General features: G+C 38.5%; 3 protein-coding genes across 5 annotated transcripts; all 3 read left to right on the forward strand.

The window, feature by feature from the left end:
- The first annotated feature begins 233 nt into the window (after positions 1 to 233).
- dmac2 (distal membrane arm assembly component 2) lies at positions 234 to 2,541 on the forward strand. The gene is made up of 6 exons (XM_088381063.1): positions 234 to 320; positions 569 to 759; positions 1,371 to 1,451; positions 1,688 to 1,827; positions 1,931 to 2,093; positions 2,187 to 2,541. Exons 1-6 carry the CDS (start codon positions 303 to 305, stop codon positions 2,341 to 2,343), a joined length of 750 nt encoding a protein of 249 aa, XP_088237189.1. The 5' UTR covers positions 234 to 302; the 3' UTR covers positions 2,344 to 2,541.
- A 323-nt stretch (positions 2,542 to 2,864) lies between these two features.
- sirt2 (sirtuin 2 (silent mating type information regulation 2, homolog) 2 (S. cerevisiae)) lies at positions 2,865 to 8,370 on the forward strand. Its single transcript, XM_088381292.1, has 16 exons — positions 2,865 to 3,033; positions 3,180 to 3,226; positions 3,582 to 3,630; positions 3,880 to 3,990; positions 4,055 to 4,096; positions 4,191 to 4,297; positions 4,474 to 4,530; positions 4,644 to 4,712; positions 4,806 to 4,935; positions 5,220 to 5,279; positions 5,704 to 5,759; positions 5,843 to 5,919; positions 6,047 to 6,098; positions 6,371 to 6,438; positions 7,253 to 7,319; positions 7,556 to 8,370. The coding sequence occupies exons 1-16, from the start codon at positions 3,018 to 3,020 to the stop codon at positions 7,661 to 7,663; spliced, it is 1,116 nt and encodes a 371-aa protein (XP_088237418.1). The 5' UTR covers positions 2,865 to 3,017; the 3' UTR covers positions 7,664 to 8,370.
- Positions 8,371 to 8,898: 528 nt separating this feature from the next.
- On the forward strand, positions 8,899 to 16,329 carry rinl (Ras and Rab interactor-like). Of its 3 annotated transcripts, none has more exons than XM_088381290.1 (11): positions 8,899 to 9,195; positions 9,323 to 9,488; positions 11,229 to 11,340; positions 11,767 to 11,839; positions 11,989 to 12,053; positions 12,127 to 12,212; positions 12,403 to 12,622; positions 13,244 to 13,900; positions 14,403 to 14,720; positions 14,802 to 14,933; positions 15,050 to 16,329. In XM_088381290.1, coding segments are annotated over exons 1-11 (2,154 nt in total). In that variant the 5' UTR covers positions 8,899 to 9,193; the 3' UTR covers positions 15,373 to 16,329. The 3 variants fall into 3 exon arrangements, with proteins under 3 accessions (XP_088237416.1, XP_088237415.1, XP_088237417.1); XM_088381289.1 differs by having other exon boundaries at positions 8,901 to 9,195; positions 11,965 to 12,053; XM_088381291.1 differs by lacking the exons at positions 8,899 to 9,195; positions 9,323 to 9,488 and adding an exon at positions 9,539 to 10,322 and having other exon boundaries at positions 11,965 to 12,053.
- The last annotated feature ends 3,215 nt before the right edge of the window (positions 16,330 to 19,544 follow it).

Below are 19,544 nucleotides of genomic sequence, written 5' to 3' on the forward strand. Positions count from 1 at the left end.
ATAGAACAAAAAAACTGAAAAAAATAGTAGGAAAAATGTTAGCTGTATCCTACTGTATTATTATTATTGTTATTGTTATTATTATTATTATTATTATTATTATTATTATTATTATTATTATTATTATTATTATTATTATTATTATTATTATTACTACAAAATAAAATTGAAATCAATTACTGGTGATTGCCAAAGGCAAAAATGAGCTAAGCCTGTAGCGACACCCTGTGGGTAAAACATAAATTACCTCATTGGCAGAGTATACATTTTTGACCCTCGTGAGTTTCTGTAGAAACACAATCATGTCTGCTCCCTTAGTGGTAAGTTACCCTTGACGTTTGGGCATATTACTCGAGTCCAAAATACGCAACACACGTTTATTTGCAACGAAAAATTTTGCACTTTTAGTCAATACTATTTTAAACCTTGTGCTGTATTTTCCACATAGTGTAGGGGGTTGTCCTGTTAGCTAACGTCCGTAAACAGTCTGCTACAAATACGGTTTTTGTGCATTGCCTTGTCATTAATCGTGGCGGTATTAGTAACTATATTTACCACTGTTTACTAGTCTCTACTCGGGTGCTGTCTACGGTCATCTCGGCTCATAGTTGCTAGGCGACCATGGAGTTCCAGCCCTGTGAGCTCGCCTCCCCTGCACACGAGGCTGCTCCTCTACCTCACCAAGCGCTTCTATGACGTTGAGATGCTTCTAAGATTGAAGTCTCTGATGAAGAGGAGAGGGCTAAGGACGGAGAATGCGTAAGCAAATGTTCATAAAATAGTAGGCAACTTTTTAACCTTCACTAGGGAACTTAATTTGAATCTCTAATCTCTATAGTTTTGTATTTACATATGCAACTGTTCAGTGTTTCAGGACTTAATGCTCAACTTGCTGTTCTCTAACAAGGATCTGAGTGGCAAAATTCTCCATAAATCTGTCAAGATAAATTTTGTTTAAAAAAGATCTTCATCATGCTGTTCACAACCACAAGACCCATAATAACACCTAAAAATCAAGCAACAATACTTTGCCAATGATAGGCTTTCAAAAGGAAGTTTGCAGAGCTCCATGGCCTTAGTGTCATAGTGTACTTTTGTTGCCACAAGGGAATTTTGAACATGCATTTTTGTTATTTTTGGTGAACATCTGGCGAACGTTTTGGGAACATTTCTGACCTTGCATGAACCCTGACGAACTTTGACGTGAAGGTAACATTTGCTGCCTTTGTTCGGGATAGGGACTTTGGGTCTGTACATTGAAAACTTATGAGAAAGTCAAATTAATTTAACCTGTTAAGGTTAATTGTGAGATTTTACTCAAATTGCTAATGTGATATTTTCTGAATCATGAGTCTTTGTGTCTCTCTCAGTTACTACAGTTACACTCAGAGCCTTTATGGAGCTGACATTGCAGCAGCCTACTACACTTTGCGTTTAAAGGGTGGATTCCGGTACGTGCCATTTTTCCTCTTCCGTGTATGGAAACGTGAATATAAAAAATTCTCCCATATATTGAGGACATGAAAGGATGGTTGCCTCATCCTTCAAATGACAAGCAGTGAGGTCATTCTGCGGGTGTCGCTGTCTTGTGTGCTATATTGTTGATTTCTTTTAATTTAAGAAAGAAAACCCCATAATGTAAAGTAAACCTCCCAAGCCTTTTTACAAATCTGTCATGTGTCCTCAGGTTTGCTGGCCATTCAGAATGGTACCGGGCAGACCATAAGGGCAAGTTCAATTGGGATTTCTTGAATTACAAAGACACGCCTCTCGAGGAAGTAGACATGAGTTATACAGTCATCAACTACATTGGACTATCCAATTTGGGTACTAGTCTGTCCCGTTTCAGTTTTTGGGATTTTTCAAATACTATATTTTCCATCATTATTGATTTACTTCATCAGTGTGTTTGGTGCTTTTTCTCTCTTAGAGGGACAGCGGTCTTTGCGGACTCTGTCTGTACGAGGATGTCCTGAGGTGGATGACTGGTTCTTGGCTAGACTCCACGTGTTCCAGGACTCTCTAAAGGAGCTGGACATCTCTCATTGTCCACGCATCACCACAGGCGGCCTGGTTGCCCTGAGGAATCTCAAGTAGTTCACACTCATGAGAGACATTCAACTAATTGACATAAATGTTAATTTTTGTTGTATGTTCCTTTTTTTTGTGTAACTTGCTTATTGAAGGGGACTGCGGCGCCTGGACGTGTCGGCCCTTCCAGGGATTTCGACACCTGGCTTGGTGATCATCCTGCTAGAGGAGATGTTACCACAATGTGAGATCATCGCTTCTGGTTACGATTACAACTTAAAGCAAGTTGAGGAAGAGTGCAGTCAGGGGTAGGAAAAAAAAAATTGCATTGGGAATTAGACACATCCAGAATAAATAAAGAAAAATCACAAGTACTTTGTTGGTTTCAGTATGCATTAGATTATTCAGGTTAGATTAAATTATTCAATTTTGTCTTTGTATGAAAATCAAGGTATTTGTTGCTAAACTGTGTACATAGTATGTTTTTAATAAAGGTTGATCCAATTCGAATCAGTATATTATTTGTAAATGCATGTCGCTTACACTTTAATCTGAGTCCTTGCGAGGCTCGCGTCATGGAGACAAATTGGACGTTCAGTTGCATTTTTGTATATCAACTGTGACTGGGCTCCACAGGAGTTGTGCCCCAGGGCTCGCTCTCTCTTTTTTTTTTTTTTTTTTTACTGGAATTTATATATATATATATATATATATATATATATATATATATATATATATATATATATATGTGTGTATGTATATATGCATTGCAAGGATGAAGAAACACATTGCTCAAGTAGGAACCAATGAAGCCTGTCAACATAATGAACACGGGTGATATATTTTGACGGACAACAACATAGGCGAACTAGCCAATGGCTAAATACCCCAGTTAAAACCTGTCACGACGGTGTAAAACCAGTTTCAGGGTTGAAAGCGGTCCTTATTTAAACCCTTTTGTTTGAAAGGGTTCCATAGGCGAATAAATGTCCGAGGCACCAGGTGAGACATCTGTGATTTGACATCTGTGATGAACAGTGGCTTATAATATATACTAGGCGTGGTTTCGTTTCTCTTGCTAACCTCGGCGTTATACTTGGAAAATTCCCAAAAAGATCCATTTGAATTTGTTTGTTTTGCATTTTTAGAACCTCCTAACACCAAAGAAGGGGAGGAAACCACATCCGAACCAGAGGTAAATAATGATGACGACGTGAAAAACACAGTCTATGCTTGTGACAGCTGCGGTGTCATTAGCTGACACGGCTAATCGACTGCACTAATTTTTATGAAGGCAAGAAACATTTTCATTTTATGGAAAAGATGGAGACTGAAACTTTAAATCATTCAATACAAAATATACAATATCTACAACTGAACTTTTCCTACTTAAACCACCATCAAGCTATCTGATCTGGGTAGTTTCTCGTGTATGCCCTGTGGCAGGGCAAGAAATACCTCAAAAGTGTTTCTGGATAATCCGGTATGAACATGGTGTTTTGTCTGGTTTGAACGATTCAACTGGTAAAATATGTGTATGTGTCTGATAGGAGCCATCTGACGACAGCAGTGAGGAGGAAGCGGCTGGAGATTCTGAGAGTATGTCATTATATTGTTTATTTACTTTTACTGTTTATTGTCTGCCTAGTGAAATCAGTCTGCATTATTTAGTCATGAATAATTTACTGGAAACAATCATCTTTGTTTCCTTTTTCAGTAACATTTGGGGTTTTTGCCCTCAATTTATTACACTAAATGATACCTGAAGGAAAGCGAACTCGACCACAAACATGCTGGCTTGAAGGGTATGCATGCTAACCATCATTTATTGATCTCTTATCCTGCCAGTGGACTTCCTGCGGAACTTGTTCTCCCGCAATCTTGGCATCGGCTCCCCAGAAAAGGTTTTGGATGACTTGACTTTGGAAGGAGTGGCCAAATATATCCTGAGTGGCAAATGTCAGTCTCCTTTTATGTACTAGTGACCTTTATAAATATGTTTACTAAGAAATTCTCCTTACAGGTAAAAACATCATCTGTATGGCTGGAGCTGGTATATCCACTTGTGAGTATTCCACAGAGAAAACGTTTAGTAGAAGTAGACAAGCATTTGGTAATAATGTACTGGTGGCCACCATTTGACATCTGTACAACTCCAGCTGCTGGGATTCCCGATTTTCGCTCACCTGATACTGGGCTGTATGCAAACATGCAGAAATATAACCTGCCCTACCCGGAAGCCATCTTTCAAATAGATTACTTCAAGGTCAGTATGTTATGGTAAAAATAATTAAATGACTACAACATAATATAAAAACATGACGAATAACATAATATGTACATTGTGACCCTATTTTCTGCTCACTCACTTTACTAGTATTTTATGTGTAGGGGCAATATGTTTTTGCTTTTCACTGACCCGGTTTCCTTGTTCTATCCAAGAAACATCCAGAGCCCTTCTTTGCCTTGGCCAAGGAGCTTTATCCAGGACAGTTTAAGGTAGAGTGGAGGCCAAAATAAATACCACAATATCTTTTAAATGCTTTCAATGATATCAGCAGTGGAATGGATTTTTGTGGTGATTGTTCTCCTTTGTTTGACTGTTATTTCAGCCGACCACGTGTCACTACTTCATGAAGCTGCTGAAGGACAAAGGCCTCCTGAAGCGCTGCTACTCACAGGCAGGAAAATAAACTCACTTGGAGCCTTCACATAAAAAAATGCGCTTGCCACCCTGTTCTTTTATCAACCTTGATGTGTTGGTGTTCATTTAGAATATCGACACCCTGGAGCGAGTGGCCGGGCTTGAGAGCAAGGATCTAATTGAAGCTCATGGTACCTTTTTCACGTCTCACTGCGTCAAATTCACCTGCCGCAAAGAGTACAACTTGGACTGGATGAAAGGTGTCTTTATACCATCTTTTGATTATTAATTTATCTGAGATGAACAAAAACGGGTGGATTTTGTGCTTTACTCATATTCCACAATATTACAAAATTAATTATATAATTGTGATTAAAATATTAATCAGAATACCATGTTTATAGTAGTGGGGGTACCTACAACGTATTACTGTAAAGAAAATTTTAGAGTTGACTCCCACTTCAAGGACATGTGACTTTTATTAATTGAGTTAGATTTTTTTTTTTGGGGGTGGGGGACTAAAATCTCTTTCCTTTCTTTGTAGAAAAAATATTTTCTGATGATATTCCCAGATGTGAAAAATGCAACAGTCTGGTCAAACCAGGTCAGTTTTTTCTTCTTTGTCTTTTAATTTCTCCTCCTTTTATTCCTGTATTACGCTTTTGTTCTCACAATACATGTGACAGATGTGTGTATTTACATTTCACTTTTGTACAACTATACAAGACAATGATTTCAAAGTGTGGTATGCCTACCACTGGTGGCACATCATTGAATATTGTTGCAATCAGTTGAGCATATTGTTCATGAGTTCTGTAATTTCTGATTGTCTCAGGTCATAAAGGTAACCAAGTATGATCTGTGTGAATGAAAGGATGACCAAGTGCTGAGCAATAAATACGTGGACTTAACTAATATCAAACACCATCTCATTATTTATTTAATATTACAGTACAGAAGGAAAGCCACTGTGACATTATACAGTTTGAATTCCACTCATAGCTTTATCTTTTTTTTTTTTTACGAAGATATTGTCTTCTTTGGAGAGAGCCTACCAGTGCGGTTCTTCACGTCAATGAAGATGGTGAGTTCATGTGGTAGCTGTTTACATGTTTAGAAATGAGGTATTGCATAGTGTTTGCACTCGTTTCCTTTTTACACCTCCAGGACTTCCCACGTTGTGATCTTCTTATCATCATGGGGACATCTCTGCAAGTCCAGCCTTTTGCAAGTCTCATTAGCAGGTATTAAGATTTCATCCTCTTTAAACTCAGATTATACACAGCAACTTTGCTTTTTATGGTTTGATTTATTTTTTATTTTTTTTATACTTTTGCCAATATTTCTTGTTTTATGTTTTTTTCTTCTTAGGGTTTCCAAAAGCTGCCCAAGATTGCTCATCAACATGGAAAAAACAGGCCAGGTGAGCTGGAGTAGTCCAACACTAGCAGTAGTAAAGTCATTATTACAATGAACAGTTCTAGGCCAGCGTTACTACAAGCAGAAAAGAACCGGTAAGTAGGATGGTAACTGAGCATGCCTTTTGGAGCACAAACTAGTTAAGTGAGCACTGTTTATGACCATCTGTACTCTTGTAAACCAATAACCTAATCACAGTATCTGGTTTTTTTTCAGTTTTTCTTTTAGTTTTAATTGTCGGCTATTCTTTGACCAAAATTATTTTTTTGTGTGCAGGGTGATCCGATGTTAGGTCTGCTGGGTTTTGGAGGAGGAATGGATTTTGACTCGGCCAAGGCTTACAGGTAATGCAATTGTTGTTGTTTTTTGTTAGCATTAACAATCCCAGAAAGCTGACCAATTCATAGAAACACCAAAAAATGGAATCTGCATGGAAAATTTTATCTGGATCAGTTAGTTAGTATGTATATTAGTATATTAATATGTACCTTGTAGTGTATACCAGCAGAGGGCGTTAAAGAACTATTGAATGTGCTCCATATCATTTCTGCAGGAAGGCTCTTTTTTCCTAGAGTGTGTTTATAATCGATCTATTTCTACCACTATAACAAATAAAAATCATGATTTTCATAATTCCAGGCTCATCAAAAATACAAAATAGAAGATGGGCCACTGGACTGATTTTGATTTTAACGTTTTATTGCTCTTGTTTACTTGGCCCCAGATGTTTGATAATTGATCATGACAAGTATTAATGATACGTTCACTTGCTAGTTGTCACAATTAGACTGCACCATGACCATCAGCCATATTACATCAAGAACAAATTCTGTACATCTGAAGTGTCATTGTAATCACCTTAATGGATTTTTTTTTGCAGCAGCAGTTGGAAATGGTTTAAACCGTTTCCTTCTGCTCAGTCATAGACGTTGGATATAAATAGACAGGCTCTAAATCATACTTCAAAGTTTCCAACATATTGGAGGTGGCAAAATGGACCATTGTTTTAATTCACTTGCTGCTTGGAGATGTCGCAAATGTTTTACACTCAAAGACGGGCAAGATTGACTTGTTGAAGACTTTTGATTATATCTGACCATTGTAAAGTCAATTTATGAACAGTACAGATGATATTTTCTGTGTCGTCTCCTTCACCAGAGATGTTGCTCATATTAGTACATGTGATGACGGCTGTATGGAACTAGCTAACCTGCTGGGATGGAAGGTAAGTTACCGTCTACAGAAATATCAACTCGTTTACCTTCTCTTCTCATCTCTTATTTGTTTTCATCTGTTTTTGTTATTTTAAACCTTTTTTGTATTGTGTTATACTAGCTAAATGCAGTAGTACAATTGCCCCACATTAAGAGGTACTGGTATGGGGTATAACTAAATTAAAATGTTTCCCTCTATTCTGAAAATAATACGTGTTAGTGGAAAAAAAAAATTGTTTGTCTACAGGCGGAGTTGGAAGAATTAGTGAAGCGAGAGCATTCCAGGATCGACAGTCAGGATAAGGAAGCAAAGTCAAGTGAGAGCAAAGGTGCAAGCGCTTCAGCAGTGGTGTAAGGAGAAGGGAAGTATTTCTGCATGCTTGGCAGTTGTTCTTGATGAATTATGAGCTATGGATACAGATGAAAGTTTCAGTGCAGGCTTATATACTCCCAGAATTCCTCACATGTCATGCTTTTGTAATTTCTATGCACTTCAGTTAAGATAACTTGCTTCAGATTTTCTATGAATGATGATATGCTATCTCATATCATGCAGCTCTATATAAGGTAATCAGCACGGGTTGTTTTTACCTGATAAACAGTAAGATTTTTCAACTGCTTTGAACAATTTACAAGAAGTTGACAGAGTTTGGACAGTGGAGGGTAAATACATTTACTACAAGAGTGGCAAGCTGGAAAAATCTCCAGATATTTTGGTGTTTGTTTGTTTCTTCATCAAATTATCGAACATAACTTCTGTTGGAATGGTCCTACGTAATTTATTACTTACTAACGATGTCATTGTAAGTAAATGGGATGGATTGTTAATATATTAGTGCAATATGATGAAGAGGTATATATAAGAGGTTATAATGTCTATTTTTAACTCACATGCATTCACTGTTTTGGTTTACATTTGCCCTATTCAATAACATATTGTGCGTGTTGCATGAAATAACACTGTAATTAGGAGTGACTATAAGTATAATTATAACTAATATTGTATATAAAAAGTCATGAAAACTAATATCTGGCAATAAATTTTATCTTTGTAATTCATAATGTTTCTTCTGTCATTGAACTGTTAGTTAAATTAACTGAATCGAATAACTTTGACCACCCTGCTAGAGCTTGCAAAAACATTCATTTACACAAAAACACCTGAAAATTCACTCATTCATCCTACCAAGACATTTTGGAAAATTCTAGTCTTTAAACTCTGGAAAACATTAGGGACAGGCTATTTTGTCTTCTAGCATGGCGGTTAGTTACTCTTGTGAAAAGGAGCCGAAGCGTAACGTTGTGACCAGTTCATATTTTCTTCAGTTTTCACTTCCTGTGGGTAGACGCAATTGCCAGGTGTCCCCAAAACCTTTCCGCAGGTCGTGTATATCTTGCGTATAATTTTTTGCACTTGTTGGCTTCTAATAATTTTATAAATAAATTAGTAAAATAACTAAAATTACACAGACTATTACTTGACTTGGAGTTTAATTGTCTTTGACTGTGGACATACATATAAAAAACTAACGATGTTGCTGCCATTTAAAGGAAAACCACGTTTGTCTATAACCAGGTGCAGTACAAACATTTTATCTGTTCTGCACAGATGTCCAATGCAGGGCTAACCACATGTAGACAGAAAGTAACCATTTCACACTCTGCACTCGTATGTGCAACAATAGGCAGCAGCAGCATGAGCAGGGGACAAAAGATTCATCAGTGGGGCACTTGGAAGATCTTTAACAAAACAGTGAGCTTCCCATTTTTAGTCTGTGCTGAAATAAATTGTGCCATGCAGAAAGGAAGAAAGGATTGCGTCATGTGAAGGCTTTTGCAAAATAGAAGACCAAGTGAATCATCATGAACTGAAGTTACTCAAAACATGTAAGTAGGATTCTTTTCATCCTAAAATCAGAACTCACCGAAGCTTTTTTTGGATACATTGTTTTGTTATTTTTGTGAATGTGCATGATTCGTGCATTGCCTGCTACATACATGCATGTATTTGCAGGGAGGGTCACAGTACACTTAATGGGCCAACATCCATCACATGGAGGAGGAGGAGGAGGAGAATGTCCCGGCTGGAACTCCTTCGAGGCTGTCAGAAAGCCTGGTTCCCAGCTGCACCCTGGGACAGAGAGCGGGCCCATTCGGCCCTCTCGGGAACACCCGCTGGGGTGAGCTGACACCTTACACACGTGATCACAAATGCTCTGTTACCCTTCATAATAGACAATTCAGTGAAACGTGAAAAGTTGTGTCCAAACACAATCTCTGTCCACACATGAATTGTAATATGAAATAAATTTGTAGTAATAGTTTGCAATGGTGTAAAACATTTGGTATTATAGGCCTATACTCTATGTCATGATCAAGAAAAATAGAGCACTGGTCAACAGCACATTTTAATCAGAGATTAATGTGTGTCCCTAAAAGCAAATCAGGTTTTTGAGCTATTTCCAATTTTTTTTTTTAGGATTGACCTATAAAAGCTTGTGCAATGTAGATTTTACCATGCATTGTAATTTATAGCTATGACATTACAGAAAAAAAATCCACCCTTACATAAATGTTACCAAATGTATTACTATAGTACATATTTTATTGTAGTTGTGAAAATGGACATGCTAGCTTGACAAAAACACAGGGCCAGAAAAAGTTTTACTTGCATTTGTTTTTTAAAAGTTATTCTGCGTCGTCATTGGCTCACATGATTATATTTGATCATTTGTTACATTCTCTGCCCTTATTTATATAAAAAACACTTGGAAATTTGCAAACAATATTATGCATTTCTATTCTTTTTTTCATAAACTGTGCAAGTGACCTTCCTTGCCCAGCCCGTACTAAAAACCGCACAAGTCTCAGCACTAAACAAAGAGTTCCCTTTTTTTAGTAGACATCCAATAACAGCACGCGTTACTTTCTGGGTTGATAGCAGAAGTAGTGTTGAATATAGGCAGGCTGACATCAATGCAATGCATGCTGAAAGAAGATGAGGACATACCAAGGTACATTTTCCATTTGTTAACAATGCCTTTGTTGAATTTTAAAAGGTGTCGCGTTGATATGTGCATATATCAAGTGATTGCGGGGAACAGTAAATCTGCTTAAGTATAATGTTGAAGGAAATATGGGGAGCTTGTTGCACAACTACTGTATTATTTCTATTGTGACTTGCACCCGTAACCACTGCTGTGTTTCACATTGCACATAAGCCACTTCCTCTGTCTGCTTGTGGGAAACTAACACATGCAACACTTTGAAGTGATGTAAAACATAAGATCAAGATTAAATTAAATACAATTATGGGGGATCAATATTGCGGTTAAGGAAATGAGACATTATTGAGATGTTTGTAAAAATGATCTTTATCGTAATTTGTTTGGAATTTGTTTGGAACTATGTCAATATATATCATAGTCTATGTAATGTCATCGGGAGAAGAAAATGTATTCCGAAAATACGATAGTCTGGACAATGACGAGTTAACAACCATCAGTTTTCCCACTTTTGCAAAAGCCAGAGCAGCTCATTTTAGATTCTAAATACATATTTACTGCACATGCCATATTACATCTATTATATATGATGCCTCTCTTGATGAACCGATTCAAGTGAGAGCCCTCAGAAAAAGCAAAATCTCTGAGGTTTATTGAGAAACTCAAACACGCTAATGAGCGGGACCATCAAGGATCAAAGCTTTATGAATATCTGTCAACCCACAAAGTGTGGAAAAATTTGAGATGCTTGTGGGACATTTACCGTGCTCAAGTTACAGCAATTGGTTCACTTTCAAAAGCAAATGAACCTCGCCGTCATCCTTTCTACTTGTCTTCTGTTTTCTCATTGCTCAAGTGGTTCTTGTCTAGTTTTTCCTAAAGCACCGGCTGAAATGAGTCATTGTCTCCCTCTAGAGTTTTGTGGTTGTGAGGGACTGTGTGACATCACTGCCCAAGTTCCTGTGCGTGTCTATGGGAGTAGACAATGAAGTTCTTCTTGAGTATCATATCACATGCGCAGCCACAGGTATGGACAAACTTGCTCATTGATCAGATCACAGTGTTAGGAGTATGTCGGATTGAAAAAGTGAGTTGGATGCATAGCCATCAGTTTATCTTCTTCCAAAGAGGAAAACAACCACCACATAATAATTCTTATTTAGCAATATTCAAGCTGAAAGAAAATCTCCTTCATGGTATTTTTTTTTTAGTTCATGAATGTTGTCCCAACATGTGGCATCAATTTTTTTCTGAAAAAAAAGTTGATTGAGTCATTATTTGGAAAAGAAAACAAAACTTCTTTCAGTTTCACACCAAAATAATTGTGTGAAAATTTGTGGTTAAGACCTGTCTTAGCCGCTTGACACTTTTATACTTACTGGTAAAGGACTGTGTTTATCATAAATAAAATTTTTCTTTTAAGGTTTTATCCTGTCCACTATTTCTCTGTCAGTTTTTCAGCTGTCGGGGTCTCGTCTTTGTTTTTCTGATTTGGCTAAGCTGGTGTTCTTCTACTCTTTGACCAGGTGAATCTTTTTTTTTTTTTTATGCCTTATTAATACTGTGACTTAAAAATGTGACCCCTTCAAGGTTTAAAAAATAGAATGCTGAGGGAGAAAAATTATTTCTACTGACTTCTATTTTTTGTCAGAGACGTGTTGGCTCTCTGTCTAAGGATTCCTTGCTGGATGGACAATGTGACTGAGGACACCAAAGATCATCTTTCTCAGCTTGAACCCGGTGAGTCTTGGTTTCATTTTCATGAATCAATCATCTTTTCTAATGAATTTCCTAATACACTTCTGTAATGCAGAAGCCTGGCTCAGCAGCACACCACCTGACCAGATTTCTGATGAAATGACTCACATGGAGCCGACCACCGTCATGTGCTCCATACAGGTACCATGATGCTTTTTTTTTTTTTTTTTTTTTTTTATATATAAACTCCAAACTAAGCTGTTGAAACTGTGCACCTATGTATGTTCTCGTATCCTATGAAAACTGCTCTGTTTATGTGAATGTAAATGTTTTTTTCGCACATTGTCCATAATGCTTTTAATGCTATTCAATGGCTTATGTGTTTCTCTAGCTGACTTCAACCAATGGGGCATTGTGTGTCATCAATCCGCTCTATCTTCATGAACATGGCGATGACTGGCTTTCATATCAGGCAACTGGTCTGCAGACATCAAATTACAGACAAGAACGACGCCTCAGTTCCACTCGAACATGGGCTGGAGCGAGCCTGATGAGCAAACGAACCGTTTCCTTGGACCAGGAACCTTTAGTTGCCACTACTGAGTGCTCAGGTAGACATTTTTTTTTAATCTTCAGTGTGTGTTTTATAGTGTTTGTGTGATTTGTGGACTATGCAAGTGGATGATCAGCATAGGATGAGGGCCAAACAGCTTATTAATGTTCAGGAAGAGCCAAAATGTATACACAGCTTGTTTGGAGTACAGCAATTTGCTCTAACTTCTTTGTGTGAATTTAAATAATGGAAATATGCTCACGCCAAAGCACTCCAGGGGGTACCCCGCCTCTCGCTCAAAGTCAGCAAGGGTAGACTCCAGCTCACTTGTGACTTAAATGTGGACGTTTCCAGAAAATGTCAAAGTCAAACTGGCAATTTTACAACAAAGTTGTCATGCATCCTATTTTCTAATTGCTGCAGTACATGTTATTTACAGCAGCATTCCTCCCTCTTTGGCCTCTATATAGAAAACACATGAGGTGAATAAATAAATTCGTTGAGCTGCTTGTTAGACAACAGCAAGTTGTGCAAAATTACTTAAAGAATGAATAGTTGGACTTGGACATGCATTCAAATGTTTGAAGAAGGTTATGTAATGGATTTTTTATTTTCACCCAAAAGCCAAATATCTCTTAATAACTTTCTGTGACTAGTGTAGTTTTTGTGTTATTTCCAGGATTAATCCGAGCCAAATCAGAAGAGTCCCCGCCATCAGTGTCTGTCCAAGAAGGGGTAGTCCTCAGGCATCCCAGCAACAGTTCCACATCGAGCCTTTCCATGAGAGCCAGCACAGGAAGCTTACCTCTTTCCACTGAGGTGCTGAACCGTGGCAGCCATGGGCCTCACACCCCGCACAGGGTGTCCTGGATCGAGGATGGACTGTGGCCGCCTCCAGCCCAAAGGCCCTCCTCCTTTCTTCAGCCTCCATCGCCTGAGCTCGACTCGCTGTCCATTAGCAGCATCGAAGAAGAGCAAGAAGAGCAGTCGCCAAGCCCCGCGGCGCACCAGCCGTCGGCACAGCGGCTGGCCGACAAAGTCATACATCGCTTCTCAGCAGTAGGCCAGGCTCTCGGCAGTCTGGTGTGTCAGAAGAAGAGGTTGACCAACCGCGTGTTGGATCTTAGCGAGAAGAAACGTGGCTCGTTTGCAGATGCTGTGAGAGAATTTGTGGAGGTGACGCTGCAGAGATCGACTGACCATGGGGGCTTGATGGGGTCAGAGTTCTTACAGGAATTGAGGTCATCGCTTACTTCGCTGAGGGAGACTCTCTTGGACTACCCTGATATCCAGGCACTGCTGGACAGTATGACCGACTTTAGTGACTCAGAGATAGGTGAGGCTGTTGTTTTTTTTTTTTTTTTTAACATTTTCTTTTTCCTCACGAGAGGTTCAATAGTTTTAGTTATGTGGAATGGCATTACAGTAATTCTTTATGTTTCAGTGTGCTTTGGAAGACAAAAATGTTATGTTTAACCTCTCAGTAAAGTCCAATATATTTGAAGAATATTCTGAGCAATGTGGGAGTTTTCATATTTTTATGGGTATTTTTTTTAAATTTACAATTAAAAATAAATTGTAATCGTTGTTTTTTATTTTAACATTCATACATTGATGCTACAACAACTACTAATTACAATCATCATCATCATATTCATACTAATGATGATGATGGTCATCATTACGTATAAGAGGGACTACAGTTTTAAAAAAAAGCAACATTTGAAATGATATTTTACAAGGATCATATGTACAAATGACTCTTGAACAATTTTACTGCCTTTTTGAATTGTCAGTTTCAATCTTCTAATATTTCTATCCGTGTGTCATTTCTTCAGACTCCCTGGTAGAGATGTCAGTTCATAAGGTGGCCCTTAAGCCAGTGTCAGCTCACATCTACTCTTGCATTTACATTTGGCGCACCAATGACGGCAGTCTACAACGACTGCAGAACAAACAGCGTGCTTTAGTAGACAACAGCGTGGAGGCGCTCGGAGGCGCGGCTGGAGTCGGTGTTCCTGACTCCGTCACCCTTGAGCGGATCCAGCAACGGTGGTTGAGTATGCACGAGGCCTATTCCCCAAACAAAAAAGTCCAGATCTTGCTGAAAATCTGCAAGCGTATCTACCACAGCATGAGTAGCAATGCCAGCTCAGGTAGCCTGTTGTTGCTGTCATTGTTTTTTTAAGAGTATTGAAAATCCTTCCCTTTGAGCTCCAAAATGTCCTTTCTTGCAGATGTGGTGTTTGGAGCTGATGATTTCCTGCCTTGCTTGACGTGGGTGCTTTTGCGTAGTGAGCTGGTCAATTTGCAAATAGACACCGACTACATGATGGAGCTACTGGACCCCACACAGCTTCAGGGAGAAGGTATGGAAGAGACAGTCACACGTAAAAGCAGTGCACTACTACCATAACACATAGTTTGTTTGTTAAAGGTCCAAGTGCTTTTAGAATGGTCACTTTTTTTATCCCCTCATCAACAGGTGGTTACTACCTCACAACCCTGTACGCCGCTCTCTACTACATCAGCAGCTTTCGGCCACGCTCGGCCGCCCGTCAGCTTAGTGTGGAAGCCCAACACTCTCTCAGCCAATGGCATCGCAGGCGCACCCATCACAGCAACCAATCCCGTCACAGTTTGCGACGACAGACCATCCGCAGACAGACGAGTCCTAAGAAGTCAGTGCAGGCTGGGGAGACAGAGAGCGGGGATGTACATGAAAGTGGCAAAGATGAACCACAGCAGGAAACAGAAAGCAGTGCAGAGGTTGAAGGCCGAGAGGATGGAGACCTGGACACTGAATGAAGATTGTGCTTTAGAGGAAGAACAAAGGACATAGGATTGAACATAATGTGGGTGATGTTCGCAAAACTTGCTTAACTACATAAAAGGCAAACTGTGGCTTGTTCAGCTTGAATTCTTCTCTCCAAAGTAGGCTCTTATAATAATCCATACTGCAATTATAAGTCTGTACACTGGTTACCAGCTTTGTCTGCCACATAGTACAATATATCTGAATAGGAATAGGGAAATAGGAGAGAATAAGAATAATCTCATAATATAATTGTCTATCATATGTCAAATTACAAACTATTGATCTTTTTAAACTGCATGAAAAGACTGTCTCACATTAATTAGTGGATGATTCATCCTTAATGTTTCAGAGAAAATGAGAAGCGTAGATTTATTTGCTACACGTCACTTGCTTTTGCAGTTGCAGATCTCGAGCCTGTGTCATGGCGCCTTCTGGTTTCAGTATGACTTCTGGTTTTTATGTTGACTATATCTGGTCCGTAAGATGTTTTAAGATTTCACTTTTTCAAAATTGCCCCATGCATCCATCCATCCGTCCGTCCGTCTGACCGTCCTTCCATCCATCCATTCCTTTTCTGACCCACTTATCTTAACTGGCGCGTATTTCTGCCAGAGCCTGTCTGTAAGTATAGTGGAAACACAAAAAAAGCTCTCCGTGTGGTTTCATACTCCCTCTGTAACACTACTACCCACAAAAAAAAAAAAAAAAAAAAATCACACATTGATGTCATTGACAGTTTTACACTTTCTGGAGTCACACCATTACCCCTATTTCCTCTAATTCACCCCTATTTCCTCTAATTTACCACATGCACGTAAGCACGCACGCACACACACTGTTTTGGGTCAATTCAGGAAAAGTCACCAAATTTCACTTTCAAAGAATAACATTAAATGTATTTCTTATTCCTGTCATAAAATTTACCTTGACTGTAGGCTCAAAGTGAATGCTACTGTATATTTTCCAGCCTTTTCTGTTCAGTTAAAAATAAGGGATTTGATATCTTGAGGATACACAAGTATAAGTAAAACTTGGATAACCTTTTTAATTCTGTGTGTAAGAAGAAACATGCATGAACGCAAACGTTTGTAAAAAGACAGTGATACAAATATACCACAAGGAGGCAGTAATGCATCTATGCTGCCATCAATTTTTATACTGCTTGTCCTGTTAGGAGGAGGAAGTGGAGCAGGGATTACCAATTTGGTAACCAAGCAGCAAAACTCCACCTTGCAGGAATAAGCTATCTAATGGAAAGGGTCATTAGTAAATGTAAAAAGAAATTTAAAAAAGAAATTGCCAAGATTTACATTTTGAAAAAGTGTTGTTTTGATGTTTTTTTGATTTCCTACCTCAAATTTGCTATTTTAGAAGTGTGCAAACAGGAAACACTTTGCATTAATCAATTAAAATTGATTTTGAAAAATGCTTACTGCTACAATTGCAGAAGCATGTGTTTTACATGCTTCACAAGCATTGCAACTTTCAAAAAGATTTTCAAAATATAACGCACCTTGTCCTCAGCTATTTTAGTTTTCTACACGAAGAGTTTGCATGGTTCAAGTTCAAGTCAGTGGCAGCGGCTGTTGTGGTTTTTGGCTTTTTAAAACACAAGCTAAGCTGCTACATGCTGATGCTGTTGTTGTCTTGACTTGGCCAGTACAGTAAAGCAGATTCAAGCCAATTAATTCTCTAGCAGTGAAGGCCCTGATGAAGTTAACAAGGAAACTGACTGTGCGCATGATTGGTTTAGGGATTCGTGGAACCTTAAGGACATGGAGAAATTTTTGTGTAAACTCACTTGCACTTGGGAAAAAAAAGAATGTGAGATACAGGAGATTAACTACTGCAGAGCAGCAGATAATATTCCCACGAGTCAGCTGCCAAGCCCTCGCATAAGGGCTCAGGTATTGCACTTGCATTTTCAAGGTGAATTAATTAATAAACAGCAGATGAGTAGGTGAGTCGTGTGTTGAAACCTGCGCCCACGCACATATGTTAATTTTGAAATCAAGGCCAGAGATGCAACAAAAATATGGAGCAAAAGGCTGAGGTGAATTATACTTAGGTTAGGATGTTCTTATTACGTTCATGCCAAACATTGCAGCCTTAAAAAAAAAAAAAAGTAATATAACACCCCCAACGTCTGGAGCCAGTAGTTTTGCCGACCTATTTTGGAAAAAGAAAATGTATATACCAGGAGCTGGAACACACTGCATTGTAATTTTGTTATCAATCACTGTGTAATCAACAGCATGTATGTAATTAATGCATGCACATAAATTGTGCATGAACACATGTGAACAGTTATAGGGGCTCTTATGTAAATGCAACACACAAACAGCTCCATGTACACACATATGGAAACGTCTTAACGCTGAATTGTTAATGACCAAGCCAATCAAATTTGCCTAATGAGACATCTGGCTTTTTGCCTGCATGTTGATGTCAAGCACTGAAACAGCTGGCAACACACACACTCATGCTCACACACACTCACAAGCAAAAGCAAAACTTAAGGATGTGTTAAAAGGAGAATTAGACTGGCACATCGTCTCACATGGTAGCGCCACCATATATTTCAAATGCAATATATTATGCATACATGAGTGTGTGTACAAAATTTTTCACCAACTTCATAAATTAGATATAGGACTGTGTGTGTGTGTGCGCGCGTGTGTGTGTGTGAGAGAGAGAGAGAGAGACAGAGAGAGAGTGCAAAAAAGGGAGGGGGTTAACACAGATGGCTGTGGCCTGAGGCATCTGAGGTACTGCAGCAAGATCATGAAGACTGCAAAACACACATCTGTGTGTGCGTGTGCACACTTAGAAACCTTTACTGTAAAGAAGGCAACGGTTCATCACAAATAAATTAAACTCAATGGGTGACGGAAAGTCCACCTTTTTTTGCAAACTAATAAAATCATAAATTCATCAAATTAGAAATCAATTCAGGAAATTATTACACGTTTACCGGTACACCAAAAAGGGTGATTTTAATATCAGGCCTCCAGTTTACCACAAGGTGTCAGCACCAAAGCAATATTTCTCAATCATAAGCAACATGTATGTTTTTTCCTCACCAAGTCTGCCACTGGCAATGAGAGCATTCGTAAAAAGCTAACAGATAGTGAGCATTTATCTAATAGGCAGACCAGTGAGATTTAGTTTTGTTCAATTTCCTCAATTTTATTATTATTTTATCATTTTATTTCAGTGTTTGCATGAAATTAAATCATATGGATTCAGATACATATTATTAATCCATTTATTTCTATATCCAGGTGATTTTGTTTTGTGCAACCGCTTAACAAAATAAAAATGAGTAAATTCAACTCATGATTTTTTTTTTCAGTCTAGCTACGTTAGAGGTTGATGTGTAACTTTCACACATAAAACATACATGAGTCCATTTCTACTGTGACCTTTCAACGGCTGTCACCATCCGACAGCTTGCCCCTGTCACGTGCACGCGCACACACAATAAAACATGTGGTTTGCTTTGGAACCCTCCTGCCTGCGCTTTTTCAATCTTCTCTACATTTCCCTCCTTTATGCCTTTTTTTTCTCCATTCCCAGCTGCATTCTTCTCTTCCTTTTGTCTTTCCCTCTACCTCCCACTCCCCTATTTACGCCCTCCCTCACCCTCCTCTCCTACTTGCTGAACTCTTGACAGGTGTGTAATTGAATGATTAATGACCAACAGAGTAGCCCCTGTACACACACACACACACACACACACACACACACACACACACACACACACACACACACACACACGCATGCACATTTGTATGCCCTCAGACATCGGCCATGCACATTACACACAGACATTTGTTTGTTATCAAACAGGCCATTGCTAAGCTTAAACCAATGATGGAACATCATTGGCGATTAGTAAATATTTCTGCACAATCAGTGAAATATAGTACTAATATGTATTTTTGTTTTCTTTTTTTGTTTTGTTTTTCGGATTTTTTTACAAGTTGGTGAGTTCTATTCCTAAATATCTTCTTCTACATTTTATACCAATTGCAGCCACATTGTAAAAAACATCAATGTCTTAAAAAAAAACCTATATTTTATTTCTGCACGTACTTTGTGAATTAGATGATTTCTTTTTGCTAACATTTAGTGAATTTGGCCCTGAGTGAGGACAGTG

Source organism: Syngnathus floridae, chromosome 7, assembly GCF_059516105.1.
Source record: "Syngnathus floridae isolate MCC-2025c chromosome 7, RoL_Sflo_1.0, whole genome shotgun sequence".
Classification (NCBI taxonomy): domain Eukaryota; kingdom Metazoa; phylum Chordata; class Actinopteri; order Syngnathiformes; family Syngnathidae; genus Syngnathus; species Syngnathus floridae.